Source organism: Mustela nivalis, assembly GCF_964662115.1.
Source record: "Mustela nivalis genome assembly, chromosome: 9".
NCBI lineage: Eukaryota > Metazoa > Chordata > Mammalia > Carnivora > Mustelidae > Mustela > Mustela nivalis.
In genome coordinates this window covers 112,356,433-112,380,409 of record NC_139028.1, presented here as the reverse complement: position 1 = coordinate 112,380,409, position 23,977 = coordinate 112,356,433, and the positions used below count along the sequence as shown (strand labels likewise).

General features: G+C 55.2%; 3 protein-coding genes and 1 long non-coding RNA gene across 10 annotated transcripts; 1 reads left to right on the top strand and 3 right to left on the bottom strand.

Moving 5' to 3' along the window:
- Window positions 1–214: 214 nt before the first annotated feature.
- On the bottom strand, window positions 215–3,047 carry NUDT22 (nudix hydrolase 22). Of its 5 annotated transcripts, none has more exons than XM_082748254.1 (6): window positions 3,011–3,047; window positions 2,173–2,670; window positions 1,767–1,865; window positions 965–1,062; window positions 747–840; window positions 215–378 (listed from the first exon to the last, which is right to left on the bottom strand). In XM_082748254.1, the coding sequence occupies exons 2-6, from the start codon at window positions 2,650–2,652 to the stop codon at window positions 277–279; spliced, it is 873 nt and encodes a 290-aa protein (XP_082604380.1). In that variant the 5' UTR covers window positions 2,653–2,670; window positions 3,011–3,047; the 3' UTR covers window positions 215–276. The 5 variants fall into 5 exon arrangements, 4 of the variants coding, with proteins under 4 accessions (XP_082604380.1, XP_082604379.1, XP_082604381.1 ...); XM_082748253.1 differs by having other exon boundaries at window positions 2,953–3,025; XM_082748255.1 differs by lacking the exon at window positions 3,011–3,047 and adding an exon at window positions 2,969–3,010.
- TRPT1 (tRNA phosphotransferase 1) lies at window positions 3,036–5,378 on the top strand. 2 transcript variants are annotated; one of them, XM_082748261.1, is made up of 8 exons: window positions 3,036–3,138; window positions 3,489–3,572; window positions 3,702–3,783; window positions 4,227–4,396; window positions 4,490–4,664; window positions 4,865–4,921; window positions 4,998–5,108; window positions 5,230–5,378. In XM_082748261.1, exons 2-8 carry the CDS (start codon window positions 3,498–3,500, stop codon window positions 5,319–5,321), a joined length of 762 nt encoding a protein of 253 aa, XP_082604387.1. In that variant the 5' UTR covers window positions 3,036–3,138; window positions 3,489–3,497; the 3' UTR covers window positions 5,322–5,378. The 2 variants fall into 2 exon arrangements, with proteins under 2 accessions (XP_082604387.1, XP_082604386.1); XM_082748260.1 differs by having other exon boundaries at window positions 4,998–5,131.
- Window positions 5,308–22,807, bottom strand: FERMT3 (FERM domain containing kindlin 3). Of its 2 annotated transcripts, none has more exons than XM_082748200.1 (15): window positions 22,582–22,807; window positions 21,862–22,113; window positions 18,789–19,022; window positions 18,490–18,609; window positions 18,220–18,388; window positions 17,872–17,974; window positions 8,122–8,229; window positions 7,831–7,965; window positions 7,691–7,740; window positions 7,460–7,584; window positions 7,109–7,215; window positions 6,799–7,032; window positions 6,330–6,454; window positions 5,975–6,116; window positions 5,308–5,856 (listed from the first exon to the last, which is right to left on the bottom strand). In XM_082748200.1, exons 2-15 carry the CDS (start codon window positions 22,019–22,021, stop codon window positions 5,677–5,679), a joined length of 1,992 nt encoding a protein of 663 aa, XP_082604326.1. In that variant the 5' UTR covers window positions 22,022–22,113; window positions 22,582–22,807; the 3' UTR covers window positions 5,308–5,676. The 2 variants fall into 2 exon arrangements, with proteins under 2 accessions (XP_082604326.1, XP_082604327.1); XM_082748201.1 differs by having other exon boundaries at window positions 21,862–22,034; window positions 22,582–22,714.
- Window positions 10,047–16,391, bottom strand: LOC309873185. The gene is made up of 2 exons (XR_014316223.1): window positions 15,513–16,391; window positions 10,047–14,522 (listed from the first exon to the last, which is right to left on the bottom strand). It is a non-coding gene; the product is annotated as an uncharacterized lncRNA (long non-coding RNA).
- Window positions 22,808–23,977: the final 1,170 nt, after the last annotated feature.

Genomic DNA, 23,977 nt, shown 5'->3' with positions numbered 1-23,977 from the left:
CAGCAAGACGGCTTTCGTAAAGCAGCTTCCACCCCATAGGAGGCCCGGACCCTCACCACGGCCTGGCAAGGGGGCTTCGTCGTCATTCTAGTTTGCAGAGGGAGAACGGAGGCTGGGTTTTTGTTGTTTCCCAACGCTCGTCCTGCCTCGCAGCCACCCAGGTCTCTCCCAGCGGTCTATCTCTGTCTCACAGAAACAGCAGATGCCAATGGAATCCAAGAATAAAGCCCTTTATTATCTTCCAAGTCGTGCTAGGGTTGGGGACCCTCGGGCGACTCAGGTGGGACTTCCCCGGACTTGGTTGTAGAGGAAGATAGCACCTTTAGCCGACGGGCAGAGCTCAGTCCACATTTCGGTCTCCTGCAACCTCCGTACCCTCTGTGGGGAGAGAGTAAGACCCCCAACATCCAGGTCTCTTGTGGGAGCTGTGCCCAGCATTCCTAAGCCTCAGAACCCTCTGCACTTCACCATCTCTAGGGAGACTTCACCATCTCTAGGGAGACATGTTAAGGAGCACTGCACTTCACCATCTCTAGGGAGACATGTTAAGGAGGCTGAAGAGGTTCCTGGCCCTCTCTTGGACTGAGGGCTTCCCCAAAGAGGCCTTCTGGCTCTGGAGGAAAGCTCTAAGAGATTTCGCAGCCCCATCTGACCCAGCTCCAGGGAAACAGACATGTACCACCTGGCCTGTGCCAAGCCCAACACCAGCTCTTTGTCCAAGCAGGACACACTTTGCCATTTCACACCTGTGTCTCCACAAAGATGATTCCTGTAGACTCGTGGGCCTCAGCTCCCCCACCCATGTAGTACTTCTTCACCTGCTCAGAAGTCAGGCTGCACCTGGAAAAGGACAGGAGGGTGGCTTGGGGAGTGTCCAGGCCCTGTAAGGCAAACCCCAGCTGCCTCAGCCATTCCCCCGGACCACCCACCTACCCCAGAACCCTGAACCCCAGAGTCCACTCACTGGACATAGAACTCAGCACTGGCGCGGCCGGCACTGGTCTCATTGCGGGCAATGCCCAACAGCAGTGGCTGGCTCAGAGTGGACAGTGGCACGTTCACCTGGGACAGGGGGTCCACCCGTCAGTGCCCACTGCCCACATCCCTGCCCGTCTCAATGAAGAACGTTATCCTTGTACAGCATTTTACGGTTAGTAGTTCAAGTGCCCAGAATCACAAAATGTCAGATCGTAGGCATGTTCATATTACAGATGGGAAAGGAGAACTCAAGAAACTAAACAGTTTGCCCAGGGTCACCCAAGGGAAGTCAGGAGTAACTGGGACTCTCATTAACTCCTCTTTTCAACACACGGCACAAGGGTGGGGTGGGGTGGGGGAGTGGAGTAAGCAAGACATTTATCATTGTTCCTTTTTTTCCATTAAAAAAAATTTTTTTTAAGGTTTTATTTACTTGAGAGAGAGCGAGAGCAGAAGAACGGCAGAGGGAGAAGCAGATTCCCCACTGGACAGGGAGCCCAGCACAGGGCTCGATCCCAGGACCCTGGGATCATGACCTGAGCCAAAGGCAGATGCTTAACCAACTACGACACCCAAGCGCCCCTCTTGTTCCCATTTTAAAGAAGAGGAGCTTGAGGCACACAGATACGAGGGCTAGAATTCCACTCCACTTGTGCCTAACTGCAAAGCCAAGCTCTTCCCCCAAGGCCAGATGCCTGCAGACCCTCCTGCCAGCCCATACCTGGGGAATTCTGGCATGTTCTACCCCCTCCCTTCTTGCCCGCCTGTCTGGGCCACCCTCCACTCACCTCGTCACAGATCTCCTGGAGGACGCTGGAGAAGAGCTCATGCACCACCAGCTCCCCAGGGAGGTTCTTGTGCAGGGGACTGTCACCAGGGCACACGGCCTGGGAAAGGTCAGGCTCAGCCCCTGTTCTTCATCTCTTCCCTCCCTGCCTCCCCCATATTTGCTGGCCCTTAGGGCCTGGCTATGCACAGAGTAAGAATCTTGGTGATCCCTTGACCCAGGCTCACATTTCCATATGGATAACCAGAGATCCAGCTAGTCCTCTGTTCCCCACCCCTCACCCCACGCCCCCCATCATCCCCTAGTTTCCCACCCAGATAAGCACCAGGTCACCCTCCCCGCTAAAGGGATGAGGAAAACAAAGCCTTTTGTGTCTTTGTGCCTTTGCACCCAGCCTGGCATCTCACCTGAGGCTCAGGGTGCCCCCCGGGCACATCCACCAGCCCAGGTGCCTCTGCCACCTGCCGAGAGCGACGCAGGAAGACAAAGAAGTCATCTGCTGTGATCAGCATGGCGCCAACCCCCAGCGGGTCTGCCAGGTAGGCTTGCTTGTCACCCCAGTCAGTGGCGCCCTGTTGTTGCAGCTGCCCTGCTGAGCCAGCCCAGTTAGTGCCCAGGAAGTCTCGGTAGGAAGTCAGGCCCAGGCGCAGGAGCAGTTGTGGTCCCTGTGAGCCAGTGGGGGCCAAGATGGCGGAGTGCAGACGGAATTTGGGGGCGTCAAAGAGCCAGGGCTGAGCCTGTAGCCGGCTCTCCCAGATGGCAGCGATGGCCTCGTCCCCTCCTGGCAGTGGGCGACGGTCATGGTCTGGGCTCAGCTCAGCCTGTACCTGCTCCTCTGGCAGCCCACCTGGGGGGCACCGCAGCAGCAAAGACACCTCAGGGTCCATGATCTGGACAGGGCCACTCTGGGGGAGGACACAGCCGGGACCGTCACCCCGACAGCCCCACAGCGATCCTTGAGCCAAGCAGCTGGCCCCCTGGGCCACAGACCTCCTTAGGGTTCCCGCAGCCCTTCTGATCCCCTCTGACCTCTCCCTGGGCAGGAGAGTGTCTTATCCCAGCAAGAGCCCCGAGATTCCTGCTGCCTGACATCCCTAGGACTGCCGTGCATCTCTACCACCCAGAGGTCCTGAGTCCAGTCACCCATTTATCCCCATTTCTCCCAATCCCAGGGTCCTCCCACCAACCCCTGGTGCGCCAGACCCCTCGCAGGATCCGGAAGCGCCAGCCTCCAGCAGCACTCACCCGACTGCGCGGCCCACAGGCTCCGCCCCTTTTCCCGAAGCGGAAGTGCCCTTCCCCTTCCTCCCCCGCTTCTCATTGGCGGGTTGCTGCGCCTAGGCCGGCGGGGTCGCTGCGATGCCTCGGAGTTGGTGAGGCCGAGCTGGCTTCTGTCTGTTCCCACCCGCTAATTCTGTCTCTCTTCGCCGGCCCTGACGCTTCCGCCCCGTTAGCCTGGACGCCGGGCCGCCTCCTGAGGCCCACTTTAAGGGGCAGCCCGCGAGCCTGGAGGGCGGGGGGGCTCGGCTTGTGACCTTGGGCAAATCTTGCTTGCTGGCCTCAGTTTCCCTATCTGCACCAGGAAGTTTGGGGTGGGAAGTGAATTTAATGAGCAGAATATCCCCCTCCCAGGTCTTACATCCTGAGGCTCTGTGACTTGCTGAGCAGGACGGGGACATGAGAGGGTCCTTAAGAGTCCCCATATTATCACTGTTCCTCGCAGGACTTTGCCATGAACTCCCGTGGAGGAAGGAGGCAGGAAACCACAGGATCCAGGGGTAGAAGGGCTCACAGACCCCGGGGACAGGTGCGCCCACGCCACCCTCACCCCCACTTTCTTGGTGGGAGGGTAAAGGAGGAGGACTTGGTGCCCTGGCTCCCCGGAATATGCTGGCCGGGTGGGAGTGGAGCTGGGGCCACCTTTTGGCTCTTATAGGACCAGGATGTGCAGCTGTCCAAGGCTCTCTCCTACGTGCTGCGACACGGGGCCCTGAAGCTGGGGCTTCCCATGAGGGCTGGTAAGTGAGTCTTGGGGACTGAGGTGAGTGGTTGGAAGTGAGGGAGCAGTGTGAGCTTATCTGTGACTGCCCTACCCTGTGGCCCTGTGGGGACAGCACAGAGGGCCCATCTCCTCCATGTACAGGGAGCACCGAGGCCCAGAGCCCAGGAGCCTGCCTGTTGAGGTAACTGGTGTTTACTGAGCATCCATTCTGGTCAGGGTACTGTGCTAAAACAGGGGTACCCTATCTTTGTGACCCTCCCGAAGGCAGGTCCTATTCCTATGGAAGTTGAGGAAACGGAGGCCCAGAAAGGGGAGACTCTCACAGATAAAACCCCTGTGACCTGCCCCCCACCACCTTGGCCCGAGCCCAGGCCCTATTCTGGTTTCCTCTGGCTCCCGCTCTTAACTCTGGCCCAGGCCAGGACTAGGTCAGCTCCCAAGCCCCCTGCCTGCCCACAGATGGCTTCGTGCCCCTGGGTACCCTCCTGCAGCTACCCCAGTTCCACGGCTTCTCGACTGAAGATGTGCAGCGAGTCGTGGACACCAACGAGAAGCAGCGGTTTGCTCTGCAGCCAGGGGACCCCGGCACAGGCCCTCTCATCCGGGCCAATCAGGGTCACTCCCTGCAGGTGGGCGCTAAGGGGACCAGTGGGAGAGCCAGGTAGGACCCCTGCCCGTGTGTGTGGGGGGCTCACTACCATGCATTCCCCCAACCATCCCAGGTACCGGAGTTGGAGCTGATGCCCCTGGAGACCCCACAAGCCCTGCCCCTGAGGCTCGTCCATGGCACATTCTGGCAGCACTGGCCATCCATCCTGCTCAACGGCCTATCCTGCCGGGGAAGGACACATATCCACCTGGCTCCGGGACTGCCTGGGGACCCTGGTGTCATCAGTGGTCAGTAGCCCTCCCCAGCTGTCTTTATCGGCTCTCTCTCCAAGGATCATAACTTCTCTTGTCCAAGGCCACTCCGTGCTCTGCATGCTGCGGTAGCCCCATCCCTGCCCCTGATCCCAGGACCTCCCCGCACTGAGCCTGCCCAGGTTTGATAACGGGCCCCCAAATGCTTCAGGCCCCAGCTCCAATTGTCTCTACAGGCATGCGGCCAAATTGTGAAGTGGCCGTGTTCATTGACGGGCCCCGGGCCTTGGCAGGTGAGCCTGGACACAGCAGGGACTTCCCCAGGGCTTTCAGATAGGGCCGGAGTCACACCTCTGGCTTTGTCTGCAGATGGAATCCCCTTTTTCCGCTCTGCCAATGGAGTGATCCTCACCCCGGGGAATGCTGATGGCTTCCTGCTTCCCAAGTACTTCAAGGAGGCCCTGCAGCTTCGCCCCACCCGTGAGAACCACCACCATTCTCCTGTACATGGAGCCTGTGTCCTCTGCCTTCTCCTCCCTCTCAGCTCCCAGCCCAGGCTGACTTCGGTCTCCCTTTCCCTAAGATCTTGTTTCTTTCTCAGGAAAGTCCCTTTCCTTGGCTGGTAATGAAGAGACAGAGTATCAGAGTGGCCCCAAGCACAGCTCCAGAGGAAGCAGGATGACTCAACAATAAAATATTTATTTTTTAAAAAATGTAAAAAGATTTAAAAAAAAAAGCTCCCGTTTGAAACCATGAATTATCATCACCCTGTAGCTACAGCCAGTTTTCCTCATGTGTTCGGAGAGCCCAGCTGGGTCAGCGGTGCTGGTCCCGGCCACTCGGACAAGGGAAAGGTGGGTATTGTGTGAGCTCATAACCCACCCTTCTTAGCCTGGGGGATGGCAGAGTCTGGCCCCGTTAGGTCCCTGTCTGCGCGAAGCCAGTGACAGCAGGTGAATATGTCCAGTTTGGGGCATGTCTGGGGAGGGTGTGGGCTTAGGCGTGGCCAGAGCAGGTAGTGAGCAAAGTGGGGGTGATAAGACAGACCTCAGAAGGCCTCATGGCCTCCCGTGAGCTGTAAGAAGAGGTCCTCATCCAGCTCTTCCCCACGGGCCCGTTCCCGCGTGGACAGGAAAATGTAGCCCCCGATGTATTCGTGCACGATTCGGCAGCTGGCTGATACGCAGCTGAAGGCCACATTGATGTGCTCATCAAACTCGATGGCCACCTGCAGAATGGGCAGACGGATGGGCTGGTGGGGGAGGGGGAGGAGAGCAGCCCCTGTCCTGCCCTGGCTGGGCCTGCCCCTGCCCCTGGAGGCCCCCCTCCCCCCACCTCTGGCCCACCTGCCGGATGTCCCAGTTGACATTCCACTGGCGCATGTTGCTGAAGCGCCAGGTCTTGACGACGTCGCCCACGGCCAAGTCAATGCGGATCAGTCTGTTGTTGGCGATGCCCAGGATCTCATCCTTCCTGCTGCCCTTGAACCTAGTCTCGGGGGGCGGGAGAGAGTGTGAGCCAGAGGGGCGAGCTGGGGCTCCCACCCTCCTGGCTTGATCTCTCGCTCTAGCATTTGCTGCAGGGGCACAGGACGGCAGGGGCGCCCACACAACACCCATAGAGGGCAGGAAGGAAGGGAGGCTTCGGGGTGCCACAGCAGGCAGCCGGGGAAGGCACGGCGGGCAGGGGCGGGGCCCATACCTGACCACGATGTAGGAGATGCCGAAGTCGGGCAGGGACTGCCAGGCCTGGATGAAACGCAGCTGGGCCTCAGACAGTGAAAGCTGCGCCACGTTCTGGTGGGCTTCCAGGATCCGTGGGGTGAGCTGCGGGACCACACCAGTGAGTGGCCATCAACGTCCCTGAGACCCCCAGCATGTCCCCACTGGAGAGACTGGATGCTGAGCCCGGAGCAGGGGTGGGGCCACCGAGCACCCTCTCAGGGCTCAGCAGATAGGAGCTGAGCCAGGCCCTGGGGTGGATGTGGGCAGCTGCACCTTGACCCATCCCAGAGGGTGGGGACCGGCCTGTTCAATGTCAGGGACACGGGTAGGGGAAAGAATGAGTGAGCACGAGCCTTTTCAAAGGAAGGCTCTGAGAGGACTCTGGGGCCACGGGTGGCCAGGGAATTGCTGTGGTCATCCCACCACCCACTTCCTCTGGCTGGCACCTGCTTGGCCTTGAACTTTCGCTGGAAGCGGGGGGCGACAAGGCCGTAGGGGTTGAGGCCCTCAGCAGCGGCATCAGGGCCCTGCGGGTGGCCACCCGAGCCCCCGCCGCCCGTCCGCTGCAGGCTGAGGAAGGCCAGGATGGCCTGTACTTCGCTGGGGTAGCTGCTGTCCGCCATGGTGCGGCCCTTGGATGCCAGTCGGCAGCCGGCCATCCAGTGGGCGTACTGCTTCTCCTGCGGTGTGAGGAACAGGCTGTGGTTCGGCCCCGGGCCCCCTCCCCGCACCAGCCTCAGCCCGGCCCGGACGTACATCCTGGCACCGCAGGTAGACCTCACTCATGCCCTCAGGGGAGGGGACGAGGAGTTTGATGCAGAACTTCTGGCCTGAGACGTTGACGTCAGGGACCACCTCGCAGCCTAGAGGGAGATGAAGGGGCAGGTGGGAAGCCTGGCCGGGGTGGGGGCAGTGGGGAGCCCTGCCTGAGAGGTCCCCGGGCAGACACCAGCCCAGCAGAACACGTGAGGGCGGACGGTGTCTTCTCCCGCCCCCAGGGAGAAACTGAGGTGAGAACTTTCAAGTCCCCAGTCCTCAGGTGGGCCAGGTGGCCCCTGAGCCAGCTCCTGCCCTTGTCCCCATCCTGGCCAGGCCACCCTCACTCACCCTTGAGGTTGAGCTGCTGGATGGGGTCCCCCGGGGCCTCATCCTGGCTCTTGTAGTAGGACAGGGTGGTCTCCTTGAACACGACCCAGTGCTGGCGGTACCCCTTTAGGGTCAGCTTCCGGGGCCTGAGGGTGAGGCAGGAGGCTGGTGACGGCTGCCTCCCTCCCTCCTGGGCTCTCTCTCCACCCTGGGCCCCTCTGGCAGGGCTGCCGACTTTGGGCCCAAACTCACCGGAAGATCCGGAGATAGTCCTTGAGTTCGGGGATGGTGGTAAGGTTGTCCTGTGGGGACGAAGAGTCAGAGGGGGATCATCAGGTCCTCGCCCTTGACCCTGACCCCAAACGCAAGCCCTGACCAGAGCCCGTCCTCACCAGCACATCCGTGGCTGCCGACCCCTCCAGCTTCACCTCCAGGTTGTTCAGGGCCGCGTCCAGGTCGTCCAGCCCCGGGTCTGTGCCAGTCGGTTCGCCCACCTCCCCGCTCTGGGACAGCTTGTTGATGTGGTACTGGGTGGGGCACGCAGCCAGGGAGGGCTGAGTGGGCGGCCCACAGTGCCCCAAGTGGGGCTTCCCAGAGATGGGTCCCCCACCTCGGAAGACCCTCCCTGCCCTGGGCCCAGCTAGCACCCTACCCCGCCCCGGGTCCCCCCGCCCACCGGACACCTGCAGGGCTGCGAACACCATCATTTCTTCCTCAGTGCAGTCGGTCTCCTCCAGCAGCACGTCCCACCGAGCCTGCTCGTACAGCTGGGTCAGCCGCACCGGATCTGTCTGCAGCGGGGGGGCGGGGGGGGGGGCTGGGTTCGATTGGGATCCAACTGCCCCGATCGCTGTGTACCTGGACCCTGTGAGCCTCAGCTACCAGCCCCGCCTTTGCACAGTGGCATGCTCAGCTCGTGGGCCCACGTGGGCAGCGGACCCCAATGCCAGCCTTAAGGCCTGACCAGGCAAGTGATACCTTTTTCCCTGTAAGACTTCTTGCACAGTTGACTGTGTGTTTACTGTGTGCGTGTGGGGGCAGAAGGGGGACTGAATAAACAAATCAACCTTATAAGTAAAATGATTCAAGATTGTGATAAGAGCAATAAAGGAAATAGCTTCCATGGCGCCATTCACTCGTGCTCTCAGGCAAGGACAACCCCAAGGAGGAGGGCGAAGAGAGAGAATGGAATTGGGATACAGGGAACTACTCCACATGAAGAAGCATTCTAGGAAGTCTTCTTTGAGGAGATGACAGCCTGCCCTGAGACCTGAGGATGGCAATGGGCCACTTAATGGGAGAGTGATAGGAAGAACATTCCAGAAAGAAGGAACAGGGAGTGCAAAGCTCAAAGGGGGATCCCAGTTACCCACAGAAGGCCACGCCTATGCTCCCCCTGAAACCAACCACCACCGGTTTATGCAAAGGCATAAAAAGAGTAAATCCAAAAGGACAAAGAAAAGAGCTGAACGACCCGCTGACAACGTTTTGGCAAAGGGAAAGCAGAAACATGAATGGGAACTGAATTACAGTGCGAGAGAGTTGGGATCTCTTGGTCTTTCCCCTCTTTTGTTCTGTAGAAAAGGCATGAATGAGTTTTGAAAATAGGCAGGAAACAAACAGCAAGAAGAACACGGACATGGACAAAGGCATCCAGTGTGCGTGGTAGCCATTGGCAGGCTCCGGACAGAGCTCCTCTAGCTGAGGGATGAGGGCGGGCTGAAATGATTCTAGAAGGTGTATAAAAGGAGCAGGTGTTCCCCCCCTCCAGTGTCCCCCACTCCTTGCAGCCAAGTGACAGCCAGGCATGGCAGAAGCCAGAGATTTACTCTCTGGAGATGGTGAGCCAGAGGCACCCCTACATTTGGTTCTCTAGACCTGCCTGGGTGAGGGGCTGCTGTGCTTAAAACAGATGCACCAGGGTGCCTGGGTGGCTCAGTGGGTTGAAGCCTCTGCCTCCAGCTCAGGTCATGATCCCAGGGTCCTGGGATCAAGCCCTGCATCCAGCTCTCTGCTCAGCAGGGAACCTGCTTCCTCCGTCTCTCTCTGCCTGCTTCTCTGCCTACTTGTGATCTCTGTCTGTCAAATAAATAAATAAAATCTTTTACAAAATGAAAGTAATGCATTAAACAAACAAACAAACAAACAAACAAACAGATGTACCAAGAGAAAGGTTGACATCCTGAAAGGTGGGATAGCCCCAGCCCTTCCCTACTTGGCACCCAAGACTTTGACAATGAGCCTTCTATTCCCAGTCAGGAGATCAGAGGGTTCACTGGTGAGAAACTGATGAGCCAAAGAGAAAACTCCCCCAACGAGTGGTGATGACAGGCCTACCCCAGCACCCCCAGGGAGCCCCCAAAGTGCTAAGCCCTTTTCATCCACTGGGGGGGCTTCTATGGGTTCTTACAGCCCTGCCTCTCAATATGAAAGGGCAGGCAGGGATTACCCCAGGGTAAGGACAACTATGGCAGGAACTACAGAGACAGGACAAGAGCTTGGAGGGAACCAAGACAGTAGGGAGAGGAAGAAAATTTCAACCAGGCAGAATCCTTAGAGAGACGAAATGCTATACTCAGAGCACAAAAACATGATGCTGTGTTAAAAAAAAAAAAAAAAAAAAAAAAAAAGAACATAATTATAAAGATACAGAATTTTAGGTTGTGTGGCATTGGTAAAGAGAGACAAATTGATGAAGGGAACCAGAGAGTCAGGGACCCACTCCTTACGTTCACCTGACCTACAACAAAGGTGACCCTGCAGTCACTGGGACAGGATTCCATTTTCAGTAAATGATACTGGGTCTATTGGATACCTGTATTTTTTTTTTAATTGTTTTGTTCCCCTACCTCACACCACATAAAAATACCAGCTCCAGCTGGGTTGCAGATCTAAACATGAAAGTTAAAACAACAAAGCTTTTAGAGAAAAGTAGGTCTACCTATTTGTGACCTTGGAACAAAAAAGATTTGTTTTTAAACAGGACCCAAAAGATATTCATCATAAAAGAAAAAAATATTTAAAAATAGAAGACAGATTGTATTACAATTACGAACTTCTTTTTATCAAAATAAACCATCAAGAGAATGAAAAGGCAAAGTACAGGGGGAAACTATCATCACATATTTCTCTGACAAAGTACTACCCATATATAGAATATACAAAGAACTCCTACGAAGCAGTATGAAAGGCAAGCGACTCAATATTAAAAATTGGCAAAGAAGTTGAGCAAAAACGTCACCAAAGAGGATCTTCCAATGGCCAGTAGCCCAATGAGAAAGGGCTTAACTTGATTAGTCATCAGGGAACTGTGAAAGCCACATGGAAAGCACGTCAGTGATGTCTGGGGTGAGGTGTGGGAGGAGGAATGATTGCAAATGGGCAGTAGAGAACCTTCTGGGGGTGATGAAATGTTCTAAAACTTGATTGCAGTAATGGCTACCCAGTGTATAAATTTACCGAACGTAATCAAACTGAATGCTTATGATGAGTGATTTTTATGGTAGGCAAGTTATATCTAAGTAAAGCTGTTAAAAAAAAAAAAAAAAACAGGGGTGCCTGGGTGGCTCAGTGGGTTAAAGCCTCTGCCTTCCGCTCAGGTCATGATCTCAGGTCCTGGGATCGAGCCCCGCATAGGGCTCTCTGCTCCGCAGGGAGCCTGCTTCCTCCCCTCTCTCTCTCTGCTTCCCTCTCTGCCTATTTGTGATTTCTCTCTCTCTGTCAAATAAATAAAAATCTTAAAAACAACAACAACAACAAAAAATAAAAAACCATGTAAGACACCATTACACAACTACCAGAAGGTCTACCATGGAAACGCCAGTGCCACACCAGTGAAATTGTGGAAAAAGCAAACTTTTTGGACCCTGCTGATGGGGGCTGTAACCTGGTACAACCACTTCGGAAAGCTGCTTAACAGTTGTCTGCTACAGTTAAACCAAAGCTGCCCCTTAATCTAGCAATTCCACCTCTGGGCACATATGCTACAGAAATGTGTACATATATTCACCAAAGACATTACTGGAATGTTCATAGCATCTTTATTCATAACAGTCCCAATCTGGAAACTGTGCAATGCCCATCAGTAGAATGGAAAATTAATTATGGTATATTGACATAAGGGAATGTCACACACCAATGAGAAGAAATAAGCTACAATAGTATGCACTGTGCATGAATCATATGAGCATAATGCCAAGTGAAAAAGGCCAGACGCAAGAGAGTACAGACTGTGTGATTTCACATATGTAGATTTCAAACACAGGCTCAAAGATCTATAGTGTTAGAATTAACATTAGTGCTTCCTCCCAGGGAGATACTGACCAGAAGGGGTATGAAAGGGGCTTCTGGGGGCAGGTGACATCTTGCTGCTTGAAGTATTGGATACATTTGTACATTTTTTTAAATGTATGTTACACTAACAAACAAAAAACCTTACAAAGGAATACTCCAAAAACAAGAGCTCTTAGAACTTGAAAAAAATACAGTTGCAGAAATTATAAATTCAATAGATCATTTGAAAGATTAGTCAGGGCACCTGGGTGGCTCAGTCATTAAATGTCTGCCTTTGGCTCAGGTCATGATCCCAGGGTCCTGGGATCGAGCCCTGCATCAGGCTCCCTAATTGGCAGGAAGCCTGCTTCTTCCCCTCCCACTCCCCCTGCTTGTGTTCCCTCTCTCCCTCTCTGTCAAATAAATAAATAAAATCTTAAAAAAAAAAAAAAAGATAAGTCAAAGCCCTCTCCAGAAAGTAAAACAAAAGACAACAAACTTAGTAATGAGAAAGACAAGGGGCACCTGGATGGCTCAGTCAGTGGAGCATGGGACTCTTGTTCTTGGGATTGTGGGTTTGAGCTCTACACTGGGTATAGAGATTACTTAAAATTTTAAAAAATCTTAAAAAAAAAAAGACATGAGAAAAACGAGATAAATGTCTATGTTTTTTTCTTTGAAGAAGCAATCTAGGGGGTCTAATATCTACGGAGCTCCATAAGAAAGGAACAGAAAAGTGGTGGGAGGAAATGATTTAAACAATTGTTTAAGGCATTTCTCCAGAACTGAAAGACTCAAGTTCCTCATCTGAAGGGCTCAGCAAGTGTGCACACCAATCAAGGAAGACCGATTCATACTAGGACATATTATCGAGAGATTTTAATACATCAGGAGATAAGAAAAACACTAAAAGCTTCTGGTATCTCCCCTCCCTCTCCAAGAAAAAATAAAAGGGTCTCACATGGAAGGATTGAAAACAAAATGGCATTAGATTCCTCAGTAGAACCACCAGGACCTAGAGCACCATGGGAAGGTGGCTTCAGATTTAGCAGGGAAATATCTCCAACCTAGAATTCTATACCTAGCCAAACTATCATGTGAGTGAGGGTAGAACAGGGGCCTTTTCAGACATGCAGGATTTCAAATCATTTACCATTTTACAGGAAGCTATTAAAATAAATGTTTCATCCAAATGAAGGCGTTAGTCAACAGAGGAACACATGAGAGTCAGGAACCAAGGAGTCCAACAGAGGGATGCTCAGGAAATAGGGAAGAGTAGCCCAAGGACAACAGTTGTGCTGTGGGTCTAGAGTGCCAGCTTCAATGGTTCCATGACAAAGATAACACTGACTGATATCCTAAAGCCATCCACCACGGTGCCTGGGTGGCTCAGTGGGTTAAGCCTCTGCCTTCGGCTCCAGTCATGATCTCAGGGTCCTGGGATCAAGTCCAGCATCGGGCTCTCTGCTTGGGGGGGAGTCTGCTTACCCTTCTCTCTCTGCCTGCCTCCCTGCCTACTTGTGATCCCCCTCTCTCTGTCAAATAAATAAATAAAATCTTAAAAAAAAAATAAAGCAACCCACCAGTTTGAAAAGAGTATTGTGATTGGGATACAATGTTGGAGGGGCTTGGCAATGGAACTTCCCACTTCATCACTGTGAAGACCCCAGAGAAACCATAGCTACATGGAAAGTATCTTACAAGAGAGACCCCCAAAAGAGAGCAACAATGACCCAGTAGATTGTAGATATTGGACAAGAGACCATACAGAACAGTGATCCCTGACAGAAGGGAAACAAACATGGTGTATCCTGATTGGCCCAGCCCATTGCCTAGAGAGAGCTTCACAAAGAGGGGGACCCCAAATACAGTCCAGCATTTTCCCCAAGTTGAAGAAATGTTTTTGAGCATTTGGTGAGTCCAAGGCAGCTAGAGTTCACAGGACAGAGTTCTGTGGAGGATAGAGCTGCACAGAAAGAAGGCTCTGGAATCATTAGGGGGCTCCTCTTGAGTCTTTAAGCACTGATCAGTGTATGTGCGTAAGGAAACTACACAAGGCTGATGAAAAACAAAAACAAAAACAAAACAAACTTGAAAGGAGCAGATGGAACATTCACCAGAGCTCACCTAAGAGTGGCAATGGTTCACACTCCCAAAAGCCAGATTAAAGAAGCCTCACGATGCATGGTACATTAGATAGAATTCTCTGAAGGCAATGCCTCAGTAATGAGGTAAATTAGCCCTAGATTAGAGGATGTTTTTGTCCCACCTCATTAACATTCAAGGCAAGCCTTGGAAGGATCAAACAGTCTCCAAGTGGTTTAACTTCATCCCTAAACAAGGTTTAAAAATACTTAAAGGACTACCAAAAAAAACCCCAAAAATCTAGCACCCAAGAACATAAAATTTGTAGTGTCTGTCTGGCATTAAGTAAAAAATGATCAGGCACAAAAAGAAGAAAGAAAAAGAAAAAAAACAACAAGGGGCGCCTGGGTGGCTCAGTCAGTTAAGAGTCTGCCTTCAGCTCAGGTCCTGATCCCAGGGTCCTGGGATTGAGCCCTGCATCAGACTCCCTGCTCAGTAGAAAGCCTGCTTCTCCTTCTGCTCCTTACACTGCCCATAGTCTCTCTCAAACAAACAAACAAACAAATAAATAAAATTTTATCCCCCCCAAAAGAAAAATAAACAACAACAACAAAAAACCACAATAAAATAAAACACCCCCCCCCCCAAATAAAGGAAAAATATGGTCAGGCATGAAAATAACAGAAAAATACAACTCATAACAAGGAGAGACCCTATAGAAACAGATCTAGAAATGACACAAGTGGAAGAATTAGTAGATAAAAACATGCAGAGTTATTACAAAAGCATCATGGGTGTTCAAGGAGGTAGCGAGACAGGAGTATTTTAGGGAGAGTCATGGAAACTACTAAAAAAAAAGGTCACAATTAAACTTACAGGCATGATATCCATGGCAGATTCGACATGGAAGAAGAATGATTAGTAAACCTGAAGATAGGGCAAGAGACCTACTCAAGTGCAACATAGAAAAACAAGACTGGAGAAATCACCTAAAAAGAAACAGAGAACAGAGAGGAGCCTGGGTGGCTCAGTGGGTTAAAGCCTCTGCCTTCGGCCCAGGGCCCTGGGATCGAGCCCCACTTCGGGCTCTCTGCTCAGCAGGGAGCCTCCTCCCCCCACCCCCCGCCAACCCAGGCCTGCCTCTCTGCCTACTTGTGATCTCTATCTGATAAATAAATAAAATCTTCAAAAAAAAAAAAAAAAACAACCCACAAAAAAAGGAACAGGGAACAGAGCATCAGAGGGCTGTGGGATGAAGTGAAGCAGTCTAGTAGTTCATATAACTGGAATCCTATCAAGGGAGGGAGCAGGGAAAAAAAAAATCCTGAAAAAACAATGACCCCAAATTTTCCAAATTTGATACAAATTATCAACTCACATATTCAAGAAGCTCACTGAACTCCAAGCACGAAAAACCTGAAGGGAACCAAGGCGTATGATAATCACACTGTTTAAAACCAGTGATGGGGCGCCTGGGTGGCTCAGTCAGTTAAGCAGTGAAGCCTCTGCCTTCAGCTCAGGTCATGATCCCAGAGGTCCTGGGATCAAGACCCCCGTCAGGCTCCCTGCTCAGTGGGGAGCCTGCTTCTCCCTTTCCCTTTGCCACTCTCTCCTGACTTGGGTACTCTCACTTGCATGCCTTCTCTCTCAAATAAATAAAATCTTAAAAATAAGTAAATAAATAAACAAATAAATAAAGTACCGTAAGAAACAAAACCATCGGGGCGCCTGGGTGGCTCAGTGGGTTAAAGCCTCTGCCTTTGGCTCTGGTCATGATCCCAGGGTCCTGGGATTGAGCCCCACATCGGGCTCTCTGCTTCGCGGGGAGCCTGCTTCCTTCCCTCTCTCTCTCTCTGCCTGCCTCTCTGCCTACTTGTGATTTCTCTCTGTCTGTCAAATAAATAAAATCTTTAAAAAAAGAAAGAAAGAAACAAAGAAACAAAACCATCACCCAAGAATTCTACACCGAGTTAAAATCTCTCTCAAAATCAGGGGCACCTGGGTGGTTCAGTCATTAAGCGTCTGCCCTTGGCTCAGGTCAAGATCCTAAGGTCCGGGATGGAGCCCATCCTGGGATTGGGCTCACTGCTCTGCAGGAAGCCTGCTTCTCCCTCCCCACTCCCCCTGCTTGCATTCCCTCCTTACCCTGTCTCTCTCTGTCAAACAAATAAAATCTTTAAAAATAAAAGTCTTAAAATCAAAGGCAAAATAATGACTTATTCAGACGTACAAAAGCTGAATGGATCATCACCAGTAGAGCAGCACCACAAGAAATGTTAAAGTCCCTCAGGCAGACGGAAAAAGAGAGCAGCTGGAAATGGGGATCTACCCCAGGGAATAAAGAGTACAGGAGACGGCGAGGGTGAGGGTCCTGTGCTCTGTCAGCTGAAGCAACCAGCCGCCTTCTGGGTATTATTTCTTACAATTGCCTGGGAATTTCCAGTTATCACAAAAGTTCCACCAAAAATTAAAAAAAAAAAGAGAGATTGAAGGGTTAAAGCATAAGTAATAGCGATAATGATTGGACAATTCTATTCCTTGGTCTACACCAAGAGAAATGAAAAGATAGGACCACCCCAAAACTTGTATCTGAATGAATAGTCATAGGAGCCTTATTCATAATAGCCAACCTGTGGTTGGGTGGGTGGGGGGAGGGGTGAGCCAAATGTCTATTAATCTCTGAATGGATCAATAAAATGTGGTCTGTTCCTACAATGAAATTCCACTTTGCAGTAAAAAGGAATGAAACGGAACCATGCTAAAACATGAAAACAGAAACCAGCCACAAAAAGCGACATACTGGCTGATCCCTTTTGTAGGAAATGTCCGGGATGGGCAAATCTATGGAGACGGAAAGGAGATTAGGAGTTGTCTGGGGCTCAGTGGGTGAGGGATAAATGGTGGGTGTGGTTTTCTTTTCGGGGCGATGAAAATATTTCAAAATGGACGGTGCTGATGGTTGCCCAAGTCTGTGAATGTCTTAAAAACCATCAGGGTGTCCATTTAAATGGACAGAAGACATGGTATATGAATGATTTCTCAATATAGCCGTTGTAAGAATAATGACAGCAGCAGGAATGACAGTGTCTTGAGGGCTTTGACAGCGGCAGAACTGAAGTGTGTGAGAACCAGCATGTACAGGCCGGGCCGGGAAACTCAAGTGTCTTGTAAGTTTCTCCGGAAGAAGCCTTGAGTATTTCCGGATGGTAATAGAGTCTGTGTACTAAATCCCTTCTAGCAACCACCAAAACCATTTTTTTAAGTATAGCTAATAAGCTAAAATAAAAGAGATAAAATGGAATCAGGAAGACCACTCAAACCAAAGTAAGGCAGGAGAGCTGGGGAAGGGAACAACAAAGTCCCCAGGAGAGGAAGCGGCCGACCGTGAGAGGGAAGGAGCCGGCTCCAGAATGGCTCCAGAATGCCGTAAGTAACGAATCCATGAAAGCTTTTGCAAAGAACCTGCGAAAGGTGGAGGATGTGTGGGGCAGGCTGGGAATCACGACTTCAGGTTCAGGCAGAAGTCTGACATGCCTGTTAGGCCCGTGAACGGAGCGGAGCCACCTGGACACCCAAGTCTAGCGCTCCAGTGAGGGTCTCGGGAGAAGGTCTGCCCTGAGATCACACGCGTGGGAGCTATAACGGGCTAAGGGGTAAGGGTGGCTGGGGAGGGCGTTCTGGGTTTGCCAGGCTGTGGAAACAGGAGGAAGAGTGGGGGGGGGTCTGGACAGGGCATCTGGAACCCCCCCAAGTTCATGGGGTCACAAGTGGCCTAGTAAGAAGCAGGAGGGAACGGAGCGGGGGACAGAGAGCATGCAGGGCAAACCTGCAGATCACAGCGTCACCCCTTCCTGGAAGCCTTCTCTGAGTCTAGGTGCCAGGCACCTCCCACCTGCACAGGCTTCCTAGGGACGCCCGCCACTGTCTACACTGCCCAGACGGGGGTGTGGATGAGGCAGTGGATGGATGGACAGACACCCTGCTAGTCCCTCATGTTCCCAGAGCCCAGACCCCTGACCCTAAGTCCTCATGTCTCACTGCACCAGCCCCCGGCCCTGAGCCCCGGCCCAGCCCACCTTGGGATCCAGGTCGAAGAAGCTGTAGTACTTAAAGCGCAGCCAGAGCATGTCCCCAGCTGTGATCCCCTGCTGCATGAGGCACCTCGACGAGTCCAGCCACCTGGGCCACAGAGCAGGCAGAAGTCAGGGCCACGGCAGAGGCAGTGCTGGGCGGGGAGGGAGGCCTGGGAGGGGGAGGGGGGTTGGGGGGGGCTGTGGTGAAGGGAAAGCGGACTCATAAGACAGGCCTGGAAACTCGAGGTGGGGATCTGGGGTAAGGATCCAGGGGAGGGCAGGGGCCCTGGCAGTGGAAGCCCAGACCCATGGGGACCGAGCCCCAGGCCACAGAGCCGGCCGGCTGCACACCTGCTGTGGAGCTGGGTCTTGTCCAACAGGGAGCTGGGCCGAGGCAGGCGCTGGAGCAAGGCAGGGTCGGGCGGCGGCTGAGGCCGGCTCAGCATGTGGTAGCAGGCTTCCGTCTGGGCGCTGTCCGAGAAGTGGGCTGGCATCCCCCGGAACAAGGCAGGTGCCACGCCTGGAGTGCAGGACAGGGTTAGACAGGCCCCAGCCCCAGGCCACGCCTCAGGACGCCAGCGCCCAGCCCCCACCCCACCCCACCTGCCCAGCCATGCTCACCCCCAGCCAGGACGACTTTGGTCAAGTCATACAACTCCTCTTCCGGCTCCTTGTCCTTCTTCTTCTTCTCCTTCTTCTCAGGAGCCCGGAGCAGAGATAGCTCCTCGGGGTGCCGGATACCTGCAGGGGAGCTGGCCCCTTAGCAGGGGCTGGGGTCCTGCCCCAGAACCTCCCTGCCCACTCCCAGGACTCTGGGGCCGTGACAGGGGACAGGACTGCGAGGACCACATGACCACAGCCTGACTGGGAGGGCAGGACCCTCGCTGGGGCACAAGAGCGGGGACCAGCAGGGGACTCACTGAGGAGGCGGCAGATGGCAGCCACGGCCTGGAAGAGGGGCTGGGAGAAGCTGGCTCGCAGGCGCAGGGCCCGGCGGTTCGGCAGCCGCAGGATGATGGGCCGGTGCTGGGGCCCGAAGAAGAGGCGGGCGTCGGCCAGGATGCCATACTTGTCCAACGTCCAGTGCGTCTGCAGAAGCCACTGCTTTTTCTGCTCCCACCAAATAGCATGGTCTGACCAGTCCTGCTTGCGCTCTGTGGGGCCGCAGGGAAGAAGGGGGGGGGGCATTAGCCATGGAGGGCCCGGCCCCCTGGGGAGCTGAACACCAGCCCAGGCCAACATGGGGCCAGGCTGGGTTGGCTGGGGGTCTGGGACTGAGGTCACAGCAGGATGGCTCTTTGCCAGCTCACCCTGCTGGTTCTGTGGGGCTGAGTTGTGACATCACTTTCCAAGGGAGCCCCCCGCCCCCCAGGATCCAGGTGTCCCCATCTTCCTGCCTCCGCCTCATGCACCCCGGCCCATCAAGCTGCCCTGGAACAGCAGCGCTTGGGACTCCTGGCTGGCGGGCCTCTCGCTGGCGCTCCAGGAGCCTGGGAGGCCGAGGCTCTGTTGGGGCCCTGGCACTGTGCCCGGCCCAGCAGGCCGTCCACGAACATTCCTGGGTTACACATTCTGTGCCCCTGGCCGAGGCCTCTCGCTCTCTGGGCCTCGGGTTTGTGGTTTGTGAGATGTGAGGAGTCACCCTCCCAAGCCCGTGGGCCCAGAAGCACGCCTGCCCCAGTATGGGTGACACACTCTTCAGGCCTGTGAATGCCCGCGAGGGAGGATCCAGTCTGAACCTCGAACTTTCCGTGTCCCGCAGCTAGTGACAGATGACAAAGGGTGGACGGAGGCAGCCCTCTGGGGTGTGCAAAGCCCTTCCCACCCAGTGCTCTGTCCCTGTCTCCACCTGCACTCCTCGTCCCTCCGGTCACCAGAGCGGCCAACGGCAAGACATTCTCTGGCTCAATCTGTCCCACCTCGCAGAGTCCTTGGAGCCGCCCGTCCTCACTGCTCTGGCCTGTGGCGCCTTCCCCATCTCCTCTTGACCTCTGGCTCTTGTCTTGTCCTCCTCGGCCCCTTTCCCGGGCTGTCCCTGTCCTTCTCTGGTTGGGAGTCCCTTCCTCCCCGACCCAGGCCTCTTCCCAGGGCTCCTGCCTCTACGGCCTCATCTTCCTGCTTCCATCCCCACACACCATACCTCGGGACCAGGCCCTTCCCTGGGCCAGAAACCCACAGGCCAGGGGCGAAAGGACACACCCACTGGCTTCACTCGCTCCAGAAAAATGTTTACAGGCCCCGTGCCTGCCTGTGGGACAGAAATGCGGTAACTCCTACTTTCAGTCCCTGAAGCCTGCGTGAAACTCGGTCTTTCTGACACTGGTTCGGGGTTCTTCTCCCTCTGGCCCCTCCGCAGGGCATCTGGGGGCTAGGGTGACCCGACTTCCCCGCCAGGCCTGAGCAATCTCCCTTCCACTGTTAGCTCCCACATTTCATCGATGCCCATCTCACTTCCAAAAGCCACCCTCCGGTCTGTCCGCACCGCGCAGCATAGGAGGATTGTCTCCCTGCCTCCAGCTCACCCCTAAGCCGAGGGGCCTGTCTAGAGGTAAGTGGCTGAAAACCCTTAGGAGTTGCTTCTGCCTCCAGGAGTCTAAACTCCTAAAGGCAGCCATCCCATCCCCTGTTCTGGTCATGCCCAGAAAAGCCCAGAGCACATGCCCTGCGCTCCAACTTCACACCTTGCCCCTGCCCCCTGTGCTGCAGCCCCTCTCGGGACTCTGCTAGGGAGTCTCCCCATCCTGGCTGCGTGCACCCCCTCTGGCTCCAGGCCCTGTGCTCTCGCCTCTGGTGCCAAGGCTCCCCGTGCTGGGAGCTGGACGGTCGGTCTCACCCACCTGGCCTTACTCCAGGAAGGCAGGGGCTGGCGTGGCGTGGGGTCTGGCCTGACGGAGCCTCAGTGGACATCTGATACACTCAGGAATGAGAGGGATTGGGAAGGGTGGGGGCAATGTCCTCACTGCAGGGGACAGGAGCTGAAGGGACTTACTGCCAGGGGGGACCCAGCAGCAGGTGTGGGGATCAGCTCTGCCCGCCCGCCCGCCTGACTCCTTATTTAGGCTTGTGCATGGCTCGTGTCCCCTGCCCTAGAGCCAACCAGATCTCCCCTTGGGGCCCTATCTCTTCAGCCCCTCTGCCCTGGCTCAGTCCATGCCTGTCTACAGCTTGGCCTGATGTCCCGGACCCTCTGTTTCCCGCTTCTGCTTTCACAGCCTCCTTGGGCCCTGCCTGTTGGAAGCCCCTTCACTACCTCGGCCTCATGGCTGGGTTGTCCCGGGACCTGTCCGTCCACAAGCCAGCCCACCGGGCTCGCAGGCCGCACGTGGCGGGTTGGCCAGCCGTGAGGAAGCCTGTCTGCCCCTGCCTCCCGCAGGTGGCCCAGGACCCAGGAGCCAGGGACTAAAATGATCGTGGGCTTGCCTTCTGGCTCTGCCTACCAGGGTGGGCCTGCTGCCCTCCCAGGAAGGGGCAGCCCTGACCCCCGGGCAGGGAAAGGGGATGAGAAGCCCCCGTGTCACTAGCCCTGCTCTTCTCCACGCCTGATACCACAGGCTGCCCTGCTGTAACTTCCTGTGGGGGCAGGGCCTTTCCACCCAGGCTAGGCCCGTCACCAGCCTGCGGAGGGCTTCCGCTCCGGGGAGAGGGTATGGGAGCCGGCCCCGCGTCCCCTGGTCTGCCCCGAGACCTCAAATGTAGCCTCTGCCTCCGCCCGGGGCCAGGCCCCTCCTGCCCGGGACATGGGTGAACAGCCCGTGGCTGCTCCCTGGGGACTTAGCAGAAGCGGCAGGAGCAGGAGGGAGGGAGGGAAGATTGCGGGAGGGAGGGGAAGTTGGGGAAATGTCTTTTTTGGAACCAAATGATTAAGCGGGTGCCTGAGTCACTGTGGCGGGGTTATCGAGCACAGCACAGTCGGGTGGCCCGGAAGTGCCCACGGACCCAGTCACAGCGGCCCCGTGGCGCTGAGGTCAGCAGCGGGGGCCATGGGACACTCACTGATCTCCTCCACGATCTTCAGGAGCACCCCACCGATGTGCGACTCTCCCGTGACCCGCAGGGTGACGGACTCGGCCTCGGGGTCCTCCTCTCCCACAAACACCCGCAGCTCCCAGGACGAGTCGATGTAGTCCCCGGTGGCCGTCTTCATCCCCGCCATGGCTGCGGCGGCTCTGCAGAGGGTGGGGAAGGAGGCAGGGTGCTGGGGCCTCGGAGGCTGCCCACGTTTGAGTAGAAGTGGCGTTTGGTGACCTGGACAGGCAGGAAAGCAGAGAGCGCACCCACGGGCCAGGATGTCACGGCAGCCGCGAGACACAGGCCTCAGAGCCTCTCGCCGTTACCGGTGGTTTAGCCGCACGGCGCTTCCAGCCCACTCCCATCTTACAGGCAGGAAGACTGAGACCCGGAACGAGTAAGAAGAGGCTCGCTCAAGATCACCAGGCTTGATGCCAGAACCTGGCACAACCTCCATCTGCTTCCCCAGCCCACATGTCACCCCCGAGTCGATACTGGCAGCTGCCGAGGCCTGGAAATGGTGGGGGACCCAAGTCAGAAAATACTCCCACTCCTGGCCCAAAGCTCGGATCCTGACATCCCAAGCCAACCAAGGCCTCTCTGGGGCGCCGAGAAGTCTGGGCTGCCGCATGGGCAGAGGCGTGCTGAGCAGCAGGGGGGTGAGGAAACGGGGTCCTTGCGCCTTCAGCCGCCGCCCCAGCTTACCTTGCCTGTAAGGGTTTGGGGGCTGCAGGTGGGGCCGGCTTGGAGTGTCAGCCACTCCCGGCCTCAGCCTGAACACCTGCGGCTCAGTGAGGGACTCTTCCCCCTTTGCTTTCTTTTCGAGGGAGGGCAGTCCTTATCGTGAGGGCGGGCTCAGCCCCTCCCCAGGGCGGGCAGGCCGGTGCAGGAAGCCAGTTGACAGCACGCCCCAAGGGCTCCTCTGCCCCAAGGGCTCCTGTTCGAGGCCCCACCTTTGTTCCTGGGGAGCACAGGAAGCAAGGGAAGAGCAGGCGAGGGGCCCACCACCGCACCGAATGGCCCCTCTTCTGGAGGGAAGCAGCTCGGTTCAAACCAGGAAAGTCACCAACTCAGGTTCTCTACACCCATTGTCCCCTATAGGAAGTCATCTCCCAAATCCAGCCTGTCACAAAGTGGGAGGGTGGGGGGCTTTGGGTCACAGCACATCACTGTGCTGTCGAGAGGGAAAGTCACACAGGGAAGCATGGGATCCAGGTAATTTAGGAAGCTGGAAGTTCAAGCGAGCTCCAGTCGGGTAGGTCCCTTATCACCAAGAAGTAGATCCTTAAAGAAGACCAGGAGGGAACAACTTCCTTAAGTCTTTCCTGTCCCCCGTGTTGGCCTCGGTTTCCAAACATGTAGAACCTCGAGCTGCCCAGGGCAACAGCTGAATAGGAATGGGGCCCTGGTCATCCTCAACCTCTTGCCCTACCCCTCCAGGGTTCAAGGCTTCCAACCTGTCACCTCCCCTCGGCCCCTCCACGTGACATTCCGGCTCACCCCGAGTACCCCAAAGGTCACTCCCGTCGAGTCCCTACTCAAATGTGACTCTGGAGGGTCCCACCACCGGCACTGGGAGGTCAGCTTTGGTAGAGCAGAGAGGCCTGGTGCTCGCTGCTGGCCCCCCCGCGGGAACGGGAGCCCTTCCAGAGAGAATCGGTTTGGGGCCCGAGGGAACAGAGCCAGAAGAGTGTCAGGAGAACCAGGGAGCAGCAGAACGCCCATGGAGACGAGGCTTTCTGCACTTGCCACCCAGAGGGAGGAAGGGGCCTGCTGGAGATTCCCAGGGGAAGGCCAGTGTATGCAAAGTCAAGGCGGCAGGAAGTGCCGCGGCTGCTGGCCTCAGCAGCTTCCCAGCTCAGAAAGCTGTGCTGTTGGAGCAAATGAGGAAGTCTCACTCCCACCCCAGTCCAGGGCTGTAGAAATCGCTTGCTGCAACCACATTCAAGTGTAATCAAAAACCTTTCAGTTGAGCAGGGAGGCATTTTTTTTTTGGTTGTCAAACGATCCTTTATCGAAGTGGTTTCTTTGGTACTTCTCCACTGGCTGGGCACCACACACTGCAGCCCACGGACTGGGCAGTCTCTAGGACCTCTTCGAT